This window comes from Protopterus annectens, chromosome 5.part0 (genome assembly GCF_019279795.1).
Source record: "Protopterus annectens isolate FY-2018-M chromosome 5.part0, PAN1.0, whole genome shotgun sequence".
Taxonomy (NCBI): domain Eukaryota; kingdom Metazoa; phylum Chordata; order Ceratodontiformes; family Protopteridae; genus Protopterus; species Protopterus annectens.
In genome coordinates, this window is record NC_056735.1 from 1,278,597,045 (window position 1) to 1,278,615,424 (window position 18,380).

Sequence of the window (18,380 nt, forward strand, 5' to 3'; positions counted from 1 at the left end):
GTTGTCCATTTTCATTCTTTCTCAACTTCTCTCCTCCCCCCCCTGTCCATGACTTTCGGAGAGAGCTAACGGAAGTATTGTTAGGAACCACAGTTCCTTTTTGAGCTCCTGATCTTTCAGCTGTCACTTTCCTGTGATAGCATTGTTTTATAGTTAGGATTATAATATGTATTATAGTAGCAAACTTGATCTGATGGTTTGTAATGGTCAGGAGCATTGTAGGTAAGGGAGAAGCTCAAGCTTTGGATTCTAGAATCTTTAGAAAGTGGCCGAGTCAGATCCAAACCCATTCATTGAAGAAGAACGAAAATGGAAAACACAGATAGAACATTATGGTGAGTACATAACTTCTTTTTTATAGGTTCATAGGCAATATGCTGCCTGTCTCCATTAGCAGTAAATGCGGACAGTCCTGGGGTAAATTTTCTTCTCATCCATAGATCCAAGTTGCACTTTAAGGAAAAGAGATGAGCTTTGTTTTACGTGGTTTTGAAGTCTGTTCCAGAGCCGCATTATCCTCTGCAAGAAAAAACTTTCCACTACACCAATGCTATTCACAAAGTGCCTAGCTCCAGTCATCCACATTTTTCTATAATTGGAGATTTTGGGGTACATGGCATCAGTGGTTCTCTTGCTTCCACATGCCAGACTCCACATGTGAAAAATCAAGTAGTACCTCATATTTATTTGGATTCCGCATTTATACCTTGTGTCCTTTCAGATCTCGGTCCTGGGATTTATAAAAAAGGAGATTGGATGATGGGTAGACCAGATATCTTGCAATCCAGGTCTTCCATTCTCCTTTCTGAACCCCACTCCACCCCAGTCAGATAATGCAAATGCTTCAGACCTGGCACGGGAAGCTGTTTTAAAAGGGGTAAAAAAAATGGGGGGGGGGGTAAAAGTTCTCATGAAAGAGAGAAACATAGCCTGGAATAAAATTAAAGAAATTTAAAACCATAGCTGCCCATCAGTGCTACAAATGTCTCAAAAACTAAATCAAAACTGATAGCTGCTCCAATGATATACAGACAGCAAATTACAACAATCCCAAAGCTTTTTGGATCACAGTCAACCAGCTGTTAAAACCGGTACACCAACACAGTCTACACCTACTTCATCTAACCATACTGGCAGTATAGTCAGCAAATTCAATACCCACTTTGTCCAAACAGTACCCTCTTATTAAACCCATGTCACAAACAAACACAAGTTTTTCTGCTCCCTTGTTAGCCCCCCAAACACTTAACATTCAAACCAGTCTCAATTTCTACAATCAAAATACTATTACTAAGCTTAAACTTTACATCATTTCCCTGATGCCTTCTGAAAAATTGCTGCCAGTTTTTTCTTATCTCTACCTTAATAAACTACTCCATCACCGAAAGCTATGTTCCAACCCTATGGAAAGGGTGCTACATTCTTCCTCTCCATAAAGACCCAATTGAGAAGGTGTTCTGTGTGTTTTAAATGAGAACTATAACTATTTTGTCTCGGCTCACAAAAATTCTAGTGTATCCAGTTTCAACTCCTCAGCTTTCGCACTGACAGCTATCTCCTTTCCCCTAACACAGTATGATTGACTTCCTTTTCATGGTATATGTGCAGCTCTCCTTAGTTTTGAAATATCTGCTAACCACTATCAAAACACTAGGCACTTAATCTCAGCACTTTTCTTAGATTCATCTAAAGTTTTCAACAGGGTATCCCACCTGAAATTGCTTCAAAAACTAGCTTGCCTAGGAGTGCATGAAACTTCACTGTCTTGGTTCTTTAGCTACGTCTGAAATAGACAACAGGCAATACAATGGCAAAATGACATCTTCTCTTTTCTCCCCTTTACAGTGAATGTCCATCAAAGATCCATTTTAAGTCCCCCTGTTAAATTATATTCATTAATGATCTCCATCTAGCTTCTAAACAAGCCACCGTCATACGGTACAGAGACTATTCAGTAATCATCTCTTCTGCTAAAAGCTTGGGTTTACTCGCACAAGATAGAGGCTAGTTGATATATCTCATCCTGAAAACTTTTCAACTGCTTAGATCACAGAACTCTGTCACCGTTTGAGCATATCTTTTCTGAGGATGTGCAGCAGGTACTAAAGAAGGTGAAAAAACTGCTACTAGGAAATCATATAAGTCAAGTGGAAGAAAATTTTTTAGCTGACAATATGAGAACCTGGACCTTGGTTCAAATAATCTTCTTAATTATTTGTGTGAGTTATTGTCCAATGGCTTTTTGTATTCCTCTATCAAGGTGCATTTGTCAGACATTTCTGATTGTCAGCCCTTTGACCCCCTGCCCCAAACCAAACTCTAGTTAAACAGTTTTTGAAAGGATTTTCCATATACACCTACTCAGGGAAACAGGCGGCATATCCTTGGTATCTTAACGTTGTGTAAAAAGTTTAATCTGTTTCCATTTGAACCAGCTCATCAGGCTGAATTGAGGTTGTTAACTTGGAAGACTGTTTTGCTCATTGCTCTGACATCTAGTAGGAGACTACCTGAGTTAGAAGCACTTATGGTGAGTAAGCCCAACCTCGTTTTTCACAGGGGCATGTTTTTTGAGAACATATCCTGCTGTCACACCTAAGGTTGCCTCAGGGTTAATTAAAGCCCAATTATTATTTTCCTAGTCTTCTTTCCTTTACCACGTAGAACAAGGGAGAAAAATTCTTCATTTTTGTGGATGTTGACAGGAGCAGAAATTCTATACAGACAAAAACTGAGGATTCAGAAAGATGATCAGTTGTTTGTCTCCTATGACGATGAGAGGAAAGGGCAACAAGTGTCAAATCAGACAATTTTCAGTTGATTGTTTCATACTATTGCTTTTTATTAATTTCACCATAACAAGCCACTTCTGGTCAAAATTAGAGCCCATTCCACAAGGCCTTTGGTGACTTTTTGAAAGACTCTAGAAATATTCTATATGCAGCAAATGTGGGCTCTGTACATATTTTACTAAACACTACAAACTGGATTATTTTTCCTGGTCAAAAACAGGCTTTGCAAGGACCATTGTCCAGGGACTCCTGAAGTCTTAGTTTGTTGGTTCCTCCCTTTTGATTTGTTTCTCTAAGCTATGGTAATCCATCTGTATAGTTTAGGCTACTGCAAGAGTGATCTATGTATTGAACATAGTACATTGCAAGTAAACTTCCTATAACTGTAGATGTTCTAACAAATCAGTGCTGTAGTAGCCTCCTCTCCTTCCAGCCCCCTTTTCTTGCTTGGATTCTTTTGGTCTTGCCAATGTGTGGATGTTTTCACCCGTTTTGTATAGCTTACACTTATTTTTTCCCTAACAGTGTTCTTTCAGGGCTCCTCCCTCCTAGGCAAAAATTACTCTGAAGAAATGTGTGCTTCGCTTGTACTCCTGACAACTGGTCCATGTGGAGGACATCCTTTAACCCATATAGTTTATACCGCTGCAACAATAATCTATTAGCACATCTCTGATGCTTTCTGAACAAGCTGGAGATGTTGCAGCCTTTATAGGAAAAAAATGAAATGATCACCTGATACATATAGACTGAAAGCTGTGTCTCAAAGGGAATAATTTGTAATGATTATGTGCATTTCATCCATGGCAATAAACCAGCTTTACAACGTGAACTTTTCCAGAGGTAGACTTCTAGGCAATACATTTTAGATTAATTGATAGAATGTAGTATAATGAGCAACTATTGCAACAGGTGAAAATATTCGTATGTCATTAAAACTGAATCTAAAATAACTTTCTCACTTAAGGCGAGAAAACTGGCTGGACTTCTTAAAGATGCAGAAAGAAAAAATGAGGAGCTTGAGGGCTTGCTTGTGGGACAGCAGGTGGAATCTGAACGTGCAAAGAAGGACATTGAACAACTGTTTCAACACAACAGAAAGCTGCAGACTGTAGCTGAGGAACATGAGAACTTGAAAGCAAATTTTGCTGGACTCCTACAAAAGTAAGGAGCTGTCTCAGTGCTTTTTTTACATGTATACCATTCCTCTGTTTTGTTTTTTTCTCTCTCTCTCTTGGGTCATGGTACATACGCCTATCATTTGCTGTTTCAATCACCAAAATAGTACAAAATGTATATCCTAATCACTATAACCATTTATCATGCCATACTGTAATGTAGTTCTTTCATGTATTATTTTAGTTTAATTTTGAACCTGATTACTGGACTCTCCATTTAGGCAATGGATATTTTCTCTGGCTGTGTAGAAAGAAATTTTGTTGTACAAAGAAAGCTGTGCATAGAGCAGAATGCAGACAACATGAAGCATATTACTAATTGTGCAGTATAACAATGTATTGATATGTAGGGGGGTACATAAACAAAAAGGGAGAATATTTTTAATTTCTAGAGGAAAAAAGGCTGTTCTTACCAGTATGTAGATCTTAGCAAAATTTGTGACCAGTGTTTAGATCTAGTCTACAATTAACACAGCAAATTGAGCTGCTGACATACTTATAAACCAAATGATGGGGGAATGATCTTGCAAACATTATACTCTTCAAATGTTAATGTTCTATATAGATAAGTGTTGACATTTAACATAACGGGAAAAGTTGTCTCCCAAATCCTAGTCATCTAAGGGAGAGCAATGTCTCCACTCTATTTGTAATTGAGAATGTCAAGTGTTGATCAGATTATATTTGCCAGAGTCCTCCAAGTTGATCTGCATTTCCAAACATGCAGCCACACAATCCAAACTTAAATGAACATCGATCAGCCTGCCACATCCTGACCTGGGCAGGCCTTTTGCTGTGTCCACCTCTCAGGCTTTCCATTCAGATATCTTTAGATTGGCCTATGATTTTATAGAATGCTTGAAGTCTTGGCAGCCTACCTCTGACTTGCCTTTAGTGTCGGGGTCCATTCTCATAAGGGAAAAAGGGAGCCTTCCCACAACAGGATTTTGATACCTTTGGCTCAGAGGTATATGAAATTGCCGATGTCAAGCAGATGTCTTTCCCAGTCCATTACAAGTGTGACACAGAAGACTCCGAGGAGGTTCCATCTGGGGACACACTTCATAGCTTGAAGGAAACATTCAAATAGAAGGCAAAAGAGTTCTTCCAGGACCAGATTAGGTAAAGTGATTTTTTGTGACTGTGCCTGAATTTATAACATTAGCCATTCCACCAGTCATGGCTGAAAAATGCATTTGCTAATACATACATGTAGTCAGATTTCCAGCACTCTGTATGAAGCCAAACCATGTTGTAGGGGCAATGGCTGCCATGATACCTCTTTAAAAATGATTTGGCTACTCCAGCTGTGATGCCCATGGATTTCATAAAGTGAACTGTTATGACTCCAGCCGTAGGTGGGGGTGGGGGTATAACATAATGGTAAAGGTGTTTACCTCACAGACACAACGTACAGGATTTGATTCTCACCCTTAAAGGTGAATTGACTAGGCTTAAAATGGCCTGCAATGGCAGCTAGCCTAACATGCAATATGAACTTATAAAAATTCCCTTCACAATGATGGGGAGAGTAAAATCCTTAACCAGTTTTGTAAGAAAGCGTACACTTATGCTACCATGACCTTCAAGACCCTTAGCTGTTAGTTGAGCTTGCTAAAGTGCTAGGAATCCCTCCTTACATATCTGATGATGAAGTTGAAGGGGCAGTACTTGAGCTATGCAACCTCAAGTCTTGGTTTCCAAGCATTTCATGAAGTGTGACTGTGATGCAGTGGATGCATCATGCAGGGCTGCTGCTAAGGTGGGTGACTCTTCTAAGGAGGCTTGCCTTGTCTGACTACTCAGCCCTTGCCAGATCAGAACTCGTAAATGCATCTGTTGACAAGGAGCTTCTCATTGGATGCCCTGGAGAGAAGGTGTTCAAGAAACTTGAGGAGAAAGGGAAAATCCATGCAGCCAGTCGAGCAGCTTTTTCATTCACATGCACCTTAAATCTATCAGGAATTACCCCACTAAGAGCTGTCTTCTGTTACCCAAGCAAGATAAGGCAAGCCTCAAAAGGGGTAGGAAATGCTGTTACAGATAAAAATAGCACGCAAACCAGAAAAAAAAGCCAGGGAACCCCTGGGCCATGATACACTGAGGGAAAATTTATGACTCACCCATGTTTATTTTTACCCCCTCACCTCCTAATCCCTCCTAGCGCTCCTCTTCCTCTTGTAAGGATATGGGAAGGTTAAGACTCTTCTTAAAACAGTGTAATGTCATCATTAAGGGTAGGTGGATCCTACAGATTCTAAGGCAAGGCACAGGCTTCATTTTCAGAACATACCAAAGTTTTCAGGTATTCTGCCAGTTCAAAAGACAACTGAGTACACCTGATCAAGTCCTCTGCCCACTGCTAAAAGGCCCTCAGTCTCATTGAGCCCTAGAGTGTACCAAAATAAGGTGTTTTTTCATGATTCTACTCTAGTTCTTTTAAGTTCTAAGAAAAGAAGAGATCTAGAAACTCATCTTAAACTTCTCAAAAGTGAATACTTTTCTAAAATATTCAGAGTTCAATTTGCTAACCTTGCAGAGCATTCTTTCTGTCCTCCTTCAGCAAGCCTGTCATGTACCACCTTAATGTGTACCTCCAGGTACATATAACCATGGTGGACTGCAGGGTTTCACAGATTCAAAGCAGGGGAATTGTGCTACCATTTCATCTCCTTGTTATTTGCCTTGTCTGATACACCCAGGAAGAAGTCTCCTTAGTGGAAAGATAGAAGTTTGTACAGTTTGTCCTACTGTGTTTTCAGTCTCTGAGACCCCCCCCCCCCCATATTATACTTCCTACCCACAAGGCAGGTAGTTCTCATAAAGGCTGCTAAGCATGGAGCAACAGAGGGAATTTCTTCCCCCACATAAGGCGCTGTTTGTGTTTCAGCACTTAAACATTTACCTAGTAGAATCAAATTACAACAGTGAAATTCTTGGCAGTGGTTGGTTACATGGCCTGTTGTATCCTTTTCATACCCTTGGCAAGGTTGCACATGAGAATGTTCCAGTGGTATTGAGGAGCATATGGTGTCAACATGTACTATCCCCATCGTTCCCCTGCACCTCAGTCAGGGGTTCACTTCAGAATAACCTCAGTCACTGAGACCCTCACCACAGTCTCCTCCATTACAGTCTGGAGAGAAGATGTAGGGGATCTGAGGGTATAGAGAACCTGGAAAAAACCCTAAGGAAGAGATGCATTAGTATAAAGAAAATTATTGTACTTATAACCATGAAGATCGTTTGACTTATCTGGTAGCAAGAAACCTTTCACATCACCACAGACATGTACATAAACAGTCTGGGAGGGGACCCACTTATACCTGTTGTGTAGACAAGCTGTGCAACCTTGGGATCTAGCCCAGAAGTCAGGCTTGACCGTCTTTGCATCATACATACATATATGTCATCTTTAGTATATGCCTTAGCAGACCAACTCAGCAGAACAGAAATGGATCCTCATGAGTGGTTACTAAACAGGGATGTCTTTCTGGACTTAGTCCACGGATGTGGTGTGACAGACATAGATGATTTTGCTTCTCCTAAGAACAAGGCAGCTAATACCATTTTGTATCAGAATACTGACAATGGGGGCCTGAGTGACAGATGCCCTGTCCAGGACTTTGACAGATCTATTTCTTTACGCCTTTCTTCCAGTAACCTTAATGCCCAGGGTACTGCAGAAGGTAAAAGAGGACAAGATAAAAATGATGATGATGATTCCTTTCTGACTCTGGCAGCATTGATCATCCTTTCTGTTAAGCATACTAAGGTCGGAACTGGTAATGTTGCCTGATTGGATAAACTTCTAGATATAGAATAAGGGCACCCTATTTCTCCCCAGCATGAAGACTAATGCTAAAAGCTTAAGTGATTAAACACTCCTCCCTTTTAAGCACATGTTTTCAGAGGATATGGTCTACATTGTGATGGAGGCTATTAAATGTAGTCTAAGGAAGTCATATTCTCTCTCTAAAGCAGTAACAGAAACCAAGATCCAAACACAGAACCAGTATCCTTGGTCATTGCCTATCTGTCAGGCCTTTACAAAACCGAACTATCCTGTGTCTTGCTGTGAAGGTACATACTTGAGCAGCCTTCTCAGCGTGTCTACCTTAGGACCCTACAGTTTATTCCTTGTTGACATTAAAAGCAGTTTCTAAAGGGGGGGGTCTGTACCTGAAATCACAAAGACAGAAATCATACCACCATTGAATCTAAATTATGTGTTAAAAAAACTTTCCCCCATTTTGATCCTGTCACTTTTATGTCCCTCAAGTTCCTTTTCTCAAAGACTGTTTTGCTGGTGGCAATGACCTTTGCCCTCAGGAAGAAAGAACAGGATCACCCTGTGTACTAACACTTCTTTCATACCTAAGCCTATGACATTAATTATTTAATTGCAGTTTGATAACTGGGTAAGTGAAATTGTCCAAAAAAAATAAATCTTTTCATCCATGGCCTAGGCTCAGAGTAAGCATGATTAAAGTTGCATTAAGATTCAAGTATATTATTTACAGCAAAATTTTGAACATATCTCACTTATTCAAAACAGGATATGCCAGTATTAAAACAATAGCATTACTTTAGCACATTAACATTATGAAAGAACTGTGACATAAATTATAGTAATTGTGGGTTAGTTTACTGTTATACAAATAAAGTTATTGTAGTGCATGGAGCACTGTGATTGAGCTCCAGTTTCTGAAAAAAGTCAAACTAGTAAAGTGCTTCGGTAGCGCAAGACCAATCTTAATTGTTAACCACTGCCCACCCTCTGTATGTTGTATGTAGTGAAGGTGCCAGCCTGCAAATGACAGTGGCAGAAGTTAAAACAGCTTTATTTCTGCTTGTTGTTTAACCCTCTAATCTAGCCCAGATGTCATTTCAAAATGCTGTCTATTTGACAATGCTCACTACGTTTGTTTTGAAAGCCAGCAAAAAATGTTTTTTTTTCTGTAACTAATAGTGCATGCAGCAGATAAACTGAATAATATAAAACAGTGTGTATATGAGCACTCAGTACAACCAAAAAAAACAACAAAGTCCTCGTAGTGGTGTAGAACTGTAGAATAAAATATCTATGGCCATGATCAGATGAAGATAAAATCTTTAATGTAATAAAACACAATAAAATGGTCAAGCTCTTTTGTCCTTACAACTAGGACTTCTTCAGGACTGTTTCCATTCAATTACCACTCCATTAAATACTTTCATTTTAACAACCATGTGATCCTAATTAAAAGACAAACATTTTAATAAAGTACCATTTAAAAAAAAATTTTCTAAAATCTAAAATATGTCCTGCACTAATTCCTAAATCGTGAGTGCGCAACCGTACTATTTTATCCTCTCAGCTTAAATTGTCGGCTTTAAATTTTAATACAGGCATAATTGAATTAAGATCATTAATACCATAGGGGACAGTGGGATTTGTTCTAAGCTGCCATTAAAGTTCTTTCCTTTCTGTTCTAACTTATTTTCCCAAAAAACACCCCGATCCCTCTCTCAGACTCCAAAATACCAAAACATAACATATTATACTTGGAACTGTTTTGTGTCTAGATAAGCATTATTGTCACACCCCTGTGAAATAGAGTATACATGTTCCTAAATACATTTTTGAAATGTTCGGTCAGTCTTTCCCACTTAAACATATTGGCACTCCTGATAGATGGCAGTAATACACAGTGGTGTATATGATTATGAACTAGTAAAACAATATGACCATTTTTTTTTCTGCTAGTTTTAATTTGTGAATGTTTTTGATGGAGAGAAATGTTAACAGTGGGAGGATGTATTCTGATTTAGGGATTTGTACATTTCTTGATATGCTCCTCCTTGCATTAGGAGACAAGGTGTGTTTATAGCAGAGCTTTAATTGAGAAATTATCTTGCTTACTACTGTATGTGTGATTTGAGAAAATCAGGTGGGTTTAAAGTACAACTTCCGGGTATTTCTTTTGTCACACACATGAAATAACTGTGTCTGAGTTATTTTGTTGTAGGTGAACCATTCTTTTGTGGGTAGTGAAAAACATGACACTAGGTTTGTTGGGACGTATTATATTTGCATTCATTTGCAAAGTGAGGTAAAACTGTTATGCATTGACTGTTGAATTGATAAAAGTTTTTTCTGGAATCGCAAAATAGTACATCATCTGCATACATTGTTATATTTAAGTGCAGGACTTTTATCAGGTAAGTTTATAAATAGAATAGTAAAGGGGCAGAGAACTGATTTGTGCTGTATACCAATGTTAGTATAATCTGTTTCATAGTAATCATTATTGCTATACTGTTTGAAATGTTTTATTTTCAAGTAGCATTTGAACCACATTATTGAACTGTTGCTAATGTCAAGTTTGCAGGGTTTGAGTAAGAGAGCGTGCTTAACTTTCTTGAATGCTGTTATGTCAATAAAGCGCCCTGCTGTCAGCAGACCTCAGTTTATGCTGATCTTGTCTGTACATGAACTGATGGACTGGTCATCTTGGCACCTTTTCTTCTTGTTAACAGCTATTACTAGCTCAAGCTATTCTGTTACCCCATAAGCCCCTGCTATCTTCTGAATTTCCAAATCTCATTCCCACCATTGTGAGCTTCAGTGATTTTACACTGCCAGAGCCAATTGAGAAGGTTTGTGCTGTTTTCCATTACAGATATGTATATTGTCCAGTTATTTGGAAGTCTAGTAAGCTCAATATTATTTAGAGTCTCAATAATCACCCCCTTTTTGCCAACCCCAACCTATTTATTTCTCTTCTCTTACCCAAACTTGTTCTCTGTCTATACCTTGAGGGAAAATCTTTGCATTTCCTTTAATCTGTTATCTCTAGATTGTGAGGATAATATAGGCAATTCACTGTGACTTTAAAGTTTGGTTGCTTAGTCCGTTAGCTTATTGAACTGTTGATTTTTTTGGGTCTTTCTCTCACCTTACATAATTGCCTAAGATATGGATACCAAGACGTCTAGTTTTAAACAATTGTAAGCACTGCAAGATCCATGAGATGTGCACTGTGTATTTTGGGTTGGTCATTTCAGTGGCACCTGCCACTTATGCAAAAAGTTCAGTTCACAAGCTCTTTTGGTACATTGCAGTAAATCAGTAGGTAAGGACTTGTTAAAACTGGACATATCCAAGGAGTAAGGCAAGCACTGAAAAGACAAAAACAAAGATAAAACTAATGCTAAAGATGAATCAGATCGTCTTGAGAAAACCATGCAAAAGAAAAGAGTGGACATACCCAGTAATTTTGTTTTGGAGAAGCTTTTCCCAGGCTAACAGTGCCGACTTCTCCTCATCCTGGACCTGCTGTTTTCATCACCCTTCCAGGTTTGCTTTTCATCTGAGACAGAGTCTTCAGGCACCATGGAAGTGTGCTCCAAGGAGGAGAGCTTTTCATTAGAGCAGGAACTTTCTTCCTTTTCTCATGCCCAGCGTCTTCTTCCTTGTATTCTTGGTCCCTCCAGAGTCCCACAAAACTGGATAGGGAAAAATGATGCTGGCATAAAAGATGGCTAGATACTGATAAACAGGTTGATTTGAGCTCTTCCTGTGTGAAAAATGGACCGGTGAAACTGGCAGTTTGCATAAGATCTGGTTACTTTCTTTTAATTACACTTCCTGGATTCCAGTATAGTACACAAATAGATGGCGCTCCTGAGATAAGATCACCCAGAAAAGGAAAAGAAAAAAAAACTGTCTGGGAAGAATCTTGCAGCTGTTCAACAAAGTCATTTCAGGTTTCAGCTTTGGTACAGGAGATTGCTTCCAGTAATTTAGAGGAAAAAGATAAATCAAATGCAGTCAGACATGTCTAAAATGAATGATACACAGAAGTAATATATAAAGTCAAATAAAAGGCTGGAAAATAGAAGAAACTTTAAGTAACAATTTAGCTGAACTGATAAAACTGCAAAAATTATAGTTTGAAAGAAAAAAAGGCTGAGCATGAGGCTTTTCAAGAAGTGTTTCAAAATATTTTAAAAGACAGAGCATGCAGGCAAAGCCTTAAATGTTCTAATTTACCAGGGTAATTGGAAGAAAAGGGGAGGTTGGCATAATTGTTGATGAGGTTGAACAAAATTGTCTAACTAACTAAGATAATTTTGGATTGGGGATGTATGGTTTTGTATTTATGTGTAAAGGATGTGTGTAAGACAGAGACTTGAGGATACCAGTTTACTGGTGAAAGCGCCAAGTCTGTATCTTGTGGCAATAAAGGATTTTTTTTCTATTTGCTGCAACTTTTTTTCTTCCATTGCTGTGGTGGATAACTGTGTCTTTGTGTTATCGGTTATCCCTCCTGGTGTTGGTCTGTCTTGTGTTTTTTGTACAACTTTTCCACTCAGCGGTGTGTTGAGAGAGGAGAGCAACAGATATGGAGGATATCCTGATTGAATTGTCTAACGTTAAAAAAATTGACTAAGTTTTACACTGAGTTTACACAGGCTAACACTACACTAATGATGTGAGCCCATCACACGAGGACCGGACTGTTATAATTGTTAAGGTGTTTACCTTAAAAATACAAGCTACAGGGTTTGATTCTCACCTGGGTTAATTGGCTGGGCTTAAAATGGCCCACAAGGGCAGTTAGCCTAGTATTAATCTGTAAACCTAATAGAATGCATTAATGTTATGAAAGTAAACACAGGCAGACTGGTATTTCATGCAGGATTTGTTAATTGAAAAGGCACATTGTGCATATGTTCTACATCTGGCCATGACATGAGAAAGCAGTCAAGACCTATAATAGTAAAGATGCAATCATACCAATATAAACAGTTTCTCCTGGCAAAAATGTGGTAAAAAGAAAAAGTATTAAAAACTGCGGACAGCATAGATTTTATGGAAAATGGTTTGTCACTGTATATCAGGCAGAAGAAAAGTAAGTTTATCCCAGCAACTGGAGAATGTCGAGAGGCAGGTGTGAGAGTCAAGCTACTGTATCCAGAACATTTTTTCCCTGAATGATCAGTGACATTTGCTGATTCAGTATAGGCTAAGGAGAAAATAACATTTATCCAACAGAGAGAGAGAGAGAGTCAGCAAGCAAATGGAGGCTCTGCTTCTCATTCTCCTGACAGTAACTAAGTCCATAAAGAGATACTGCCAGTGAAACCCTTTCTGTTGTTCCACAGTACAATGCTTGAAAGAGAGAAAACAAATAGAATGGCTGGCTAGAAGAAATAGGAGTACATTGAGCACGAATCTGAGACTGATATTGGGTGATGGAAATGATCAAGACCACCAGCAACACTAAAATTAGTGAAAAAGTGGAAGACTGCAATACTTCGATCCCTTTGGATATAAAAGTAAATATGTGCAATGTAGCTTTGCAAGAACAAGTGGCTGGGAAGGACTGGAATTTTGTTGACTGTGCTGAATTAGGGGTCATCCTGTAAAGTATATACTCAACTCTGTGATTTATATTTAGGAGGATTCTGAAGAGAACTAAGTAACTGCACATTAAGCAGTTTTTTGTTAGGGTTTATATAAAATGTAAAGCAGAATCCACGGCACACAGGATCCAAAGTGCTCCAGTCACCAAGTATAAAATAAATTCCTTTTAATTTTGTACAGCAAATTCTCTCAATATGTAGTTAAATACAACAAACACACAAATAAGCCAAGCGCTTTCACCTAGTGAATTACCAGGCTTTTTCAAGGCAAACAAGCTGTCCATTCCAAACAACTTCTAAATAGCATCAACAATTAGATTTAAACTCCACCCATCAATTAAATAAACCTGGTGGTTAGTAAGGTTGAATTAAAAGGTAGCAAATAATAAAATATATTTTCCATGTCAAAAATGCATGTCTTATATAAAACATAATTGTAGCTGGGTTGGATAATCTTAAGCAATGTAATGCAATGTAAAATTCATTGTCTGTGTGAATTATTACAATAAAATAAAATAAAACAAATCTGATGCCTGCAGTGCATTCATGGAAGAAATACATTTCTGTCCCCCAAACAATTAAAATGCACTGAATAAAGACTAGGAAAAATTAGGTTACAACAAAAACATTTTTTAACATTCTGATTGTTCACTGAGCTTTAGTACAAAGAAATGTACAAAACATGATCAACTAAATCAGTCTTATAAACGTGCTCTTCTCATTTTTAAAATACTGTTGATGTTCAAAGCCTCATTCATCCCAGGAGGGGTGCAAGCATCTAACCTTAACTGCCAGAACAACTCACGGTTCTCTAACCTAACTTCCCAGTTACCCCCTCGTGGATCAGGAAGTACCTGTTCCAAAACCATAAATTTAAGGTTCATCCTTTCACATACCTGGGAGTGCTTAAAAAAAGCATTAGTGTCCTTACATCTAGTGATATCATATTGATGCTCGTACACCCTTCTCCTAAGCTGCCTCTCAGTTTTTCCGATGTAAAAACCAGAACAATAAGTGCAAATACTCATGTATACCACCCCTTTACTTGCACAATTAAAGTGCTGATGAAATTTGTAATTAAACCTTCTAGAGGGAATTGTGATGGTGTCCTGGTTAAACATGTACTGACATTGGTTACAGTGTCCACATTTTAAGGTACCAAGTTTCTTGTTTCTAGTTTCACAAATAATTTTCTTTCTCCCCTCAAAGAAGTCTTTCAAGTTCTTACCCCTCTTCCTGACAAAGCTAGGCATTGAGGGGATAAACTGTTTTAGATCTACATTGGTGGATTCTATGGGCCAATATTTGGTGATGATGCTTTCTAAGGCTTGGGAGTTAGAAGAAAAGGTATATGCAAAACTGCTCTTAAACTGGTCACCCGTGTTTTTCAAAGGTGTTTCCATAGGTTGTACACCACTGCCTAATAGGGGATGATAGACAGTTTCCCTTTTACCAGAGACCTCCAGAATTAGTTGTTCAATCATTCCAACAGGATAAGCCTTTTCCAAAAAAAGGCTACGTAAAACCTTAATCTCTTGTTCATAAAATTCCTGTGTACTACACATTCTGGAAGCCCTAATCAGCTGTCCCTTAACAATTCCCTTTTTCTGGTAATAGGGATGCCCACTGTTAAAGTGAAGATAGGCATTGGAAAAGGTGGGTTTCCTGTACACCTTAGACTGAAAGCAGTTGTTGGCATAATCCTTTGTTAAACTAACATCCAAATAGTGCAACGTGTCCCGATCAATGTTGTGAGTAAATCTAAGGAAGCTAGTGGTACTATTAATATAGTCCAAAAACCTCTCCAATTCCTGTGCAGACCCATTCCATAAAATGCAAATATCGTCAAGGTATCTGGAATAGTGCCTAATCATACCTGCCCAATCAGCTTTGAGAACAAACTTTTGTTCCCAGTAATAAAGGACACAGTTTGCATAAATAGTTGCACAGCTACCCCCCACTGCCACACCTCTTCTCTGTCTGTAGAACTCCCCGTTAAAATATATATAGTTGTTCTCCAAAACTGTCTCTGTTAATTCTCTGACCAAGTTTGTGATGTTACCACTGAGCATCCCACTTGAAGTAAGCACCTGCTCAAACCATTCCAAACCCTCTTTGAGTGGGATACTTGGAAAAAGGTCTTTAATGTCAGTGGTAACCATTAACAATTCGTCAGAGAACCATCTACGGTGGACAGTCTTTAAAAAATGCCAGGAGTCCTTACAAATGTGAGCAATGGGGGAAGAGTACTTTCTTAGAGACATAATCAATTAATTTGGACAAAGGTTCTGTAATGCCACCAGCCCCTGCCACAATAGGTCTGAATCCAAGGGGATCCAAGCCTTTGTGGGTTTTGGGGATCCCAAAAATAACAGGCACCTTTGGTTTCACAACATTGAAATAATTGTAAAGCTGTTCATTTTATGGTTCCTTGGAGAAGGTGGTCATACAGGTAATAGTTGATTTTCGAGTATGCTAAATCGATCTCATTAAAAGACACAAGCTCATATTGCTCAAAATCCTGCAACATCTGGTGAATGTTAGAATCGTAGTCAACCTTGTACATCAAAACAACCCCTCCACCCTTATCAGGCTTCATCACTCTGCAAGCCTCCTTTCTAAGGGAATCAATCAATTTAAATTCATCCTCACTGAGGTTAGGGGGCTGCCCCGTTTTCTTTCCCGTACCAAGCTTCCTAATTTCTTTTCCACCATCTCCTCAAAAATCCTTAAATGTGGGTTGGTGGGTGGGTTGAAGGTACTAGCTCTGTTCAAAGCTAGATTGGAAAATAGTTGACCCTTAAAAAATACCTTAAGATTCAGTTGTCTGATAAAAAGCTTAAAGTCAATGAGTGTATATATGGGGTCAATAGAAATAAGAGGAACAAAATTAAAACCCTTAGAAAATGAAGAGAAGTGTCCGTCCTCTATTTGAAAGTCAGTAAAATTGAAAATGGTAAAGTTGTCCTTCCTACAAGTTATCTCTTTAGGGGGAATGGGGGGCGAAGGTGGTCCTACATTACAAGCACCGTCAAGAGTAACAATATTCACAGTTGTATCAAGTGGGAACTCACTGACTTCATAGTTCTCCTGCCTGTAAGCTAATTCCACCTTGTGTTCGGTCGCCTCGAACCCCCCACCCCTTTGTTGTGAAGTTGCTGAAAATCCCGGTGTGACTGCTTCCTACCTTTTTCAGCAATTCTTTCACTTCTTCTTAAGCTATCATTGTTAGCTCCTTCAGGGTTAAACAAATTTTCTGCTTCCTTTTCTCCTTGGTTAACAAAGACATTGTTGTTGTTCCTAAACCCCTTTGTGGTGGGAATGGGGTATGCTACTCCCTCCTGGTATTCCCTAAGGTCCCTTTCAAGCTTTCTAATTTTTCTATTTAAAACTTTAACACAGTGCTGATCAATCTCGTTAAACACGTTATCATAATTTCTTCTAATACTCACAAAATGCTCATTGTTAGTAACATTCTGATTCAAGTCATTCAAATCAGCTAGTAAAATTTCTGCTTTACTTTCATATTCTTCCACAATCAATTTTAACATTTCCAGTCCAGCTTGATTAAAAACACCACATAACTTGTCATACAATGCAGTTCCTAAACAAACACAATTAGGAAATTTAAAAAAACGTAGCCCCTTAGGGACCCTGCCTACCCTGATGCATTCCTTTAAATAATCAATTTCCAACTGATTATTTTTAAAGGTGTAAAGCTTGTCTTTGAATAAATTACAACTATTTTCAATCCCAGTATCAGAATTCAATTCAACAGTACCTGGTTGGAAATAAAATTGTTGCTCAGTCCAGGCTCCAAAATTAAAACTTTTGTTGTTATCCTTGGGTAAGCTGTCGTTTCTAGCCACAACTTTCTGAGTAGCACCAGCTCTATTTGAAACCCCACCAACGCGAAATGCCTCCTGCAATCGTGCGACTGGTTTAGGATCCTTTACACAAGCGTATATAATGTATATATTTATATAAAATGTCTTTATGAAAATTGCATATTATAACGCAGTTTTGTACAGTGTTTAGTCAGAAGTATTTTTAATGTGAGACAATGTCTTCCCAGTGACTGCTATATGTGTTAAATATATTCAAGCAAAGCTGTAAGATATACAGACTGTACACTAACCAGGATAAGAAAGATTGTACAGAAGCAAGTTAATTTCATATTGTGATTTTGGGCTGCTGGGGGTGGTGGGGGGTATAAATTGTACTAATTTTATATGAAGAATTTAGATAAAACCTTCTGCTGGTTACATGGGTGAAGTTCTGAATTCATATCCTTTGTTTAACTATAGAGAATTTTTAAGTGAATTATGTTGAAAAGAAGACAATGGAAAATGGTAGGTTCCTTGTATTTTCAAAGTTATTGGCTATTTGTTTGCAAATGCTCATATTGGGCGATGAGAAACTTGCAGATAAAGGCATTTTGCCATGATAAGGCTGAACAGTGTATTCTGAGAGAAATTTACAAAGATTCTTGCATGCATCTGCAAAGCTATTAACTGGTGTTTTTTTTTTTTTTTTCTAATTTCTGAATGCTTTTACTTGGAGACCCAGCTATCTACACATGAAAGCAATTAATCTTGAGTACTTTGAGCACTCTTTGTTGAAAAATGTAAGCGGTACCACATAATTAACATTTCAAGGTACAGTAGCAAACATTTCAGCAAAAAGTATAGTAGTGCACAATTTACTTCTTTTAAATGTAGCCAGGGCAGTTTTTCTTAGGGCTAGAAGTTAATGTTTAGTGAAAACATGCAAGTGTTTTTTCACATCTGGGAGGAGGAAGGGATACAAAAGAACAGACCACAATCAATGTAAGTGAAAATACTGCCTGTACTATGCACTTTAGCATGGATAACCTTAATTTTAGATTAGGTAATCCTTGTGGATGCAGCCATCAATTTGCGACAACTGCTGCCATCTGGAGGGGTCAGCTTCATTTGTTGAAAATTTACATCGTTTTCTGTGTTTGTTCTGAGTT

The 18,380-nt window shown here is 38.3% G+C and overlaps 1 protein-coding gene across 2 annotated transcripts in view; it reads left to right on the forward strand.

The window, feature by feature from the left end:
* CIP2A (cellular inhibitor of PP2A) overlaps positions 1 to 18,380 on the forward strand; it is a 2,713,480-nt gene that overhangs the window by 2,275,121 nt on the left and 419,979 nt on the right. For both annotated transcript variants that reach the window (XM_044071100.1, XM_044071101.1), the window contains one exon: positions 3,760 to 3,956. In XM_044071100.1, coding sequence (XP_043927035.1) covers positions 3,760 to 3,956 — 197 coding nt within the window. The remainder of the gene's footprint in view (positions 1 to 3,759; positions 3,957 to 18,380) is intronic.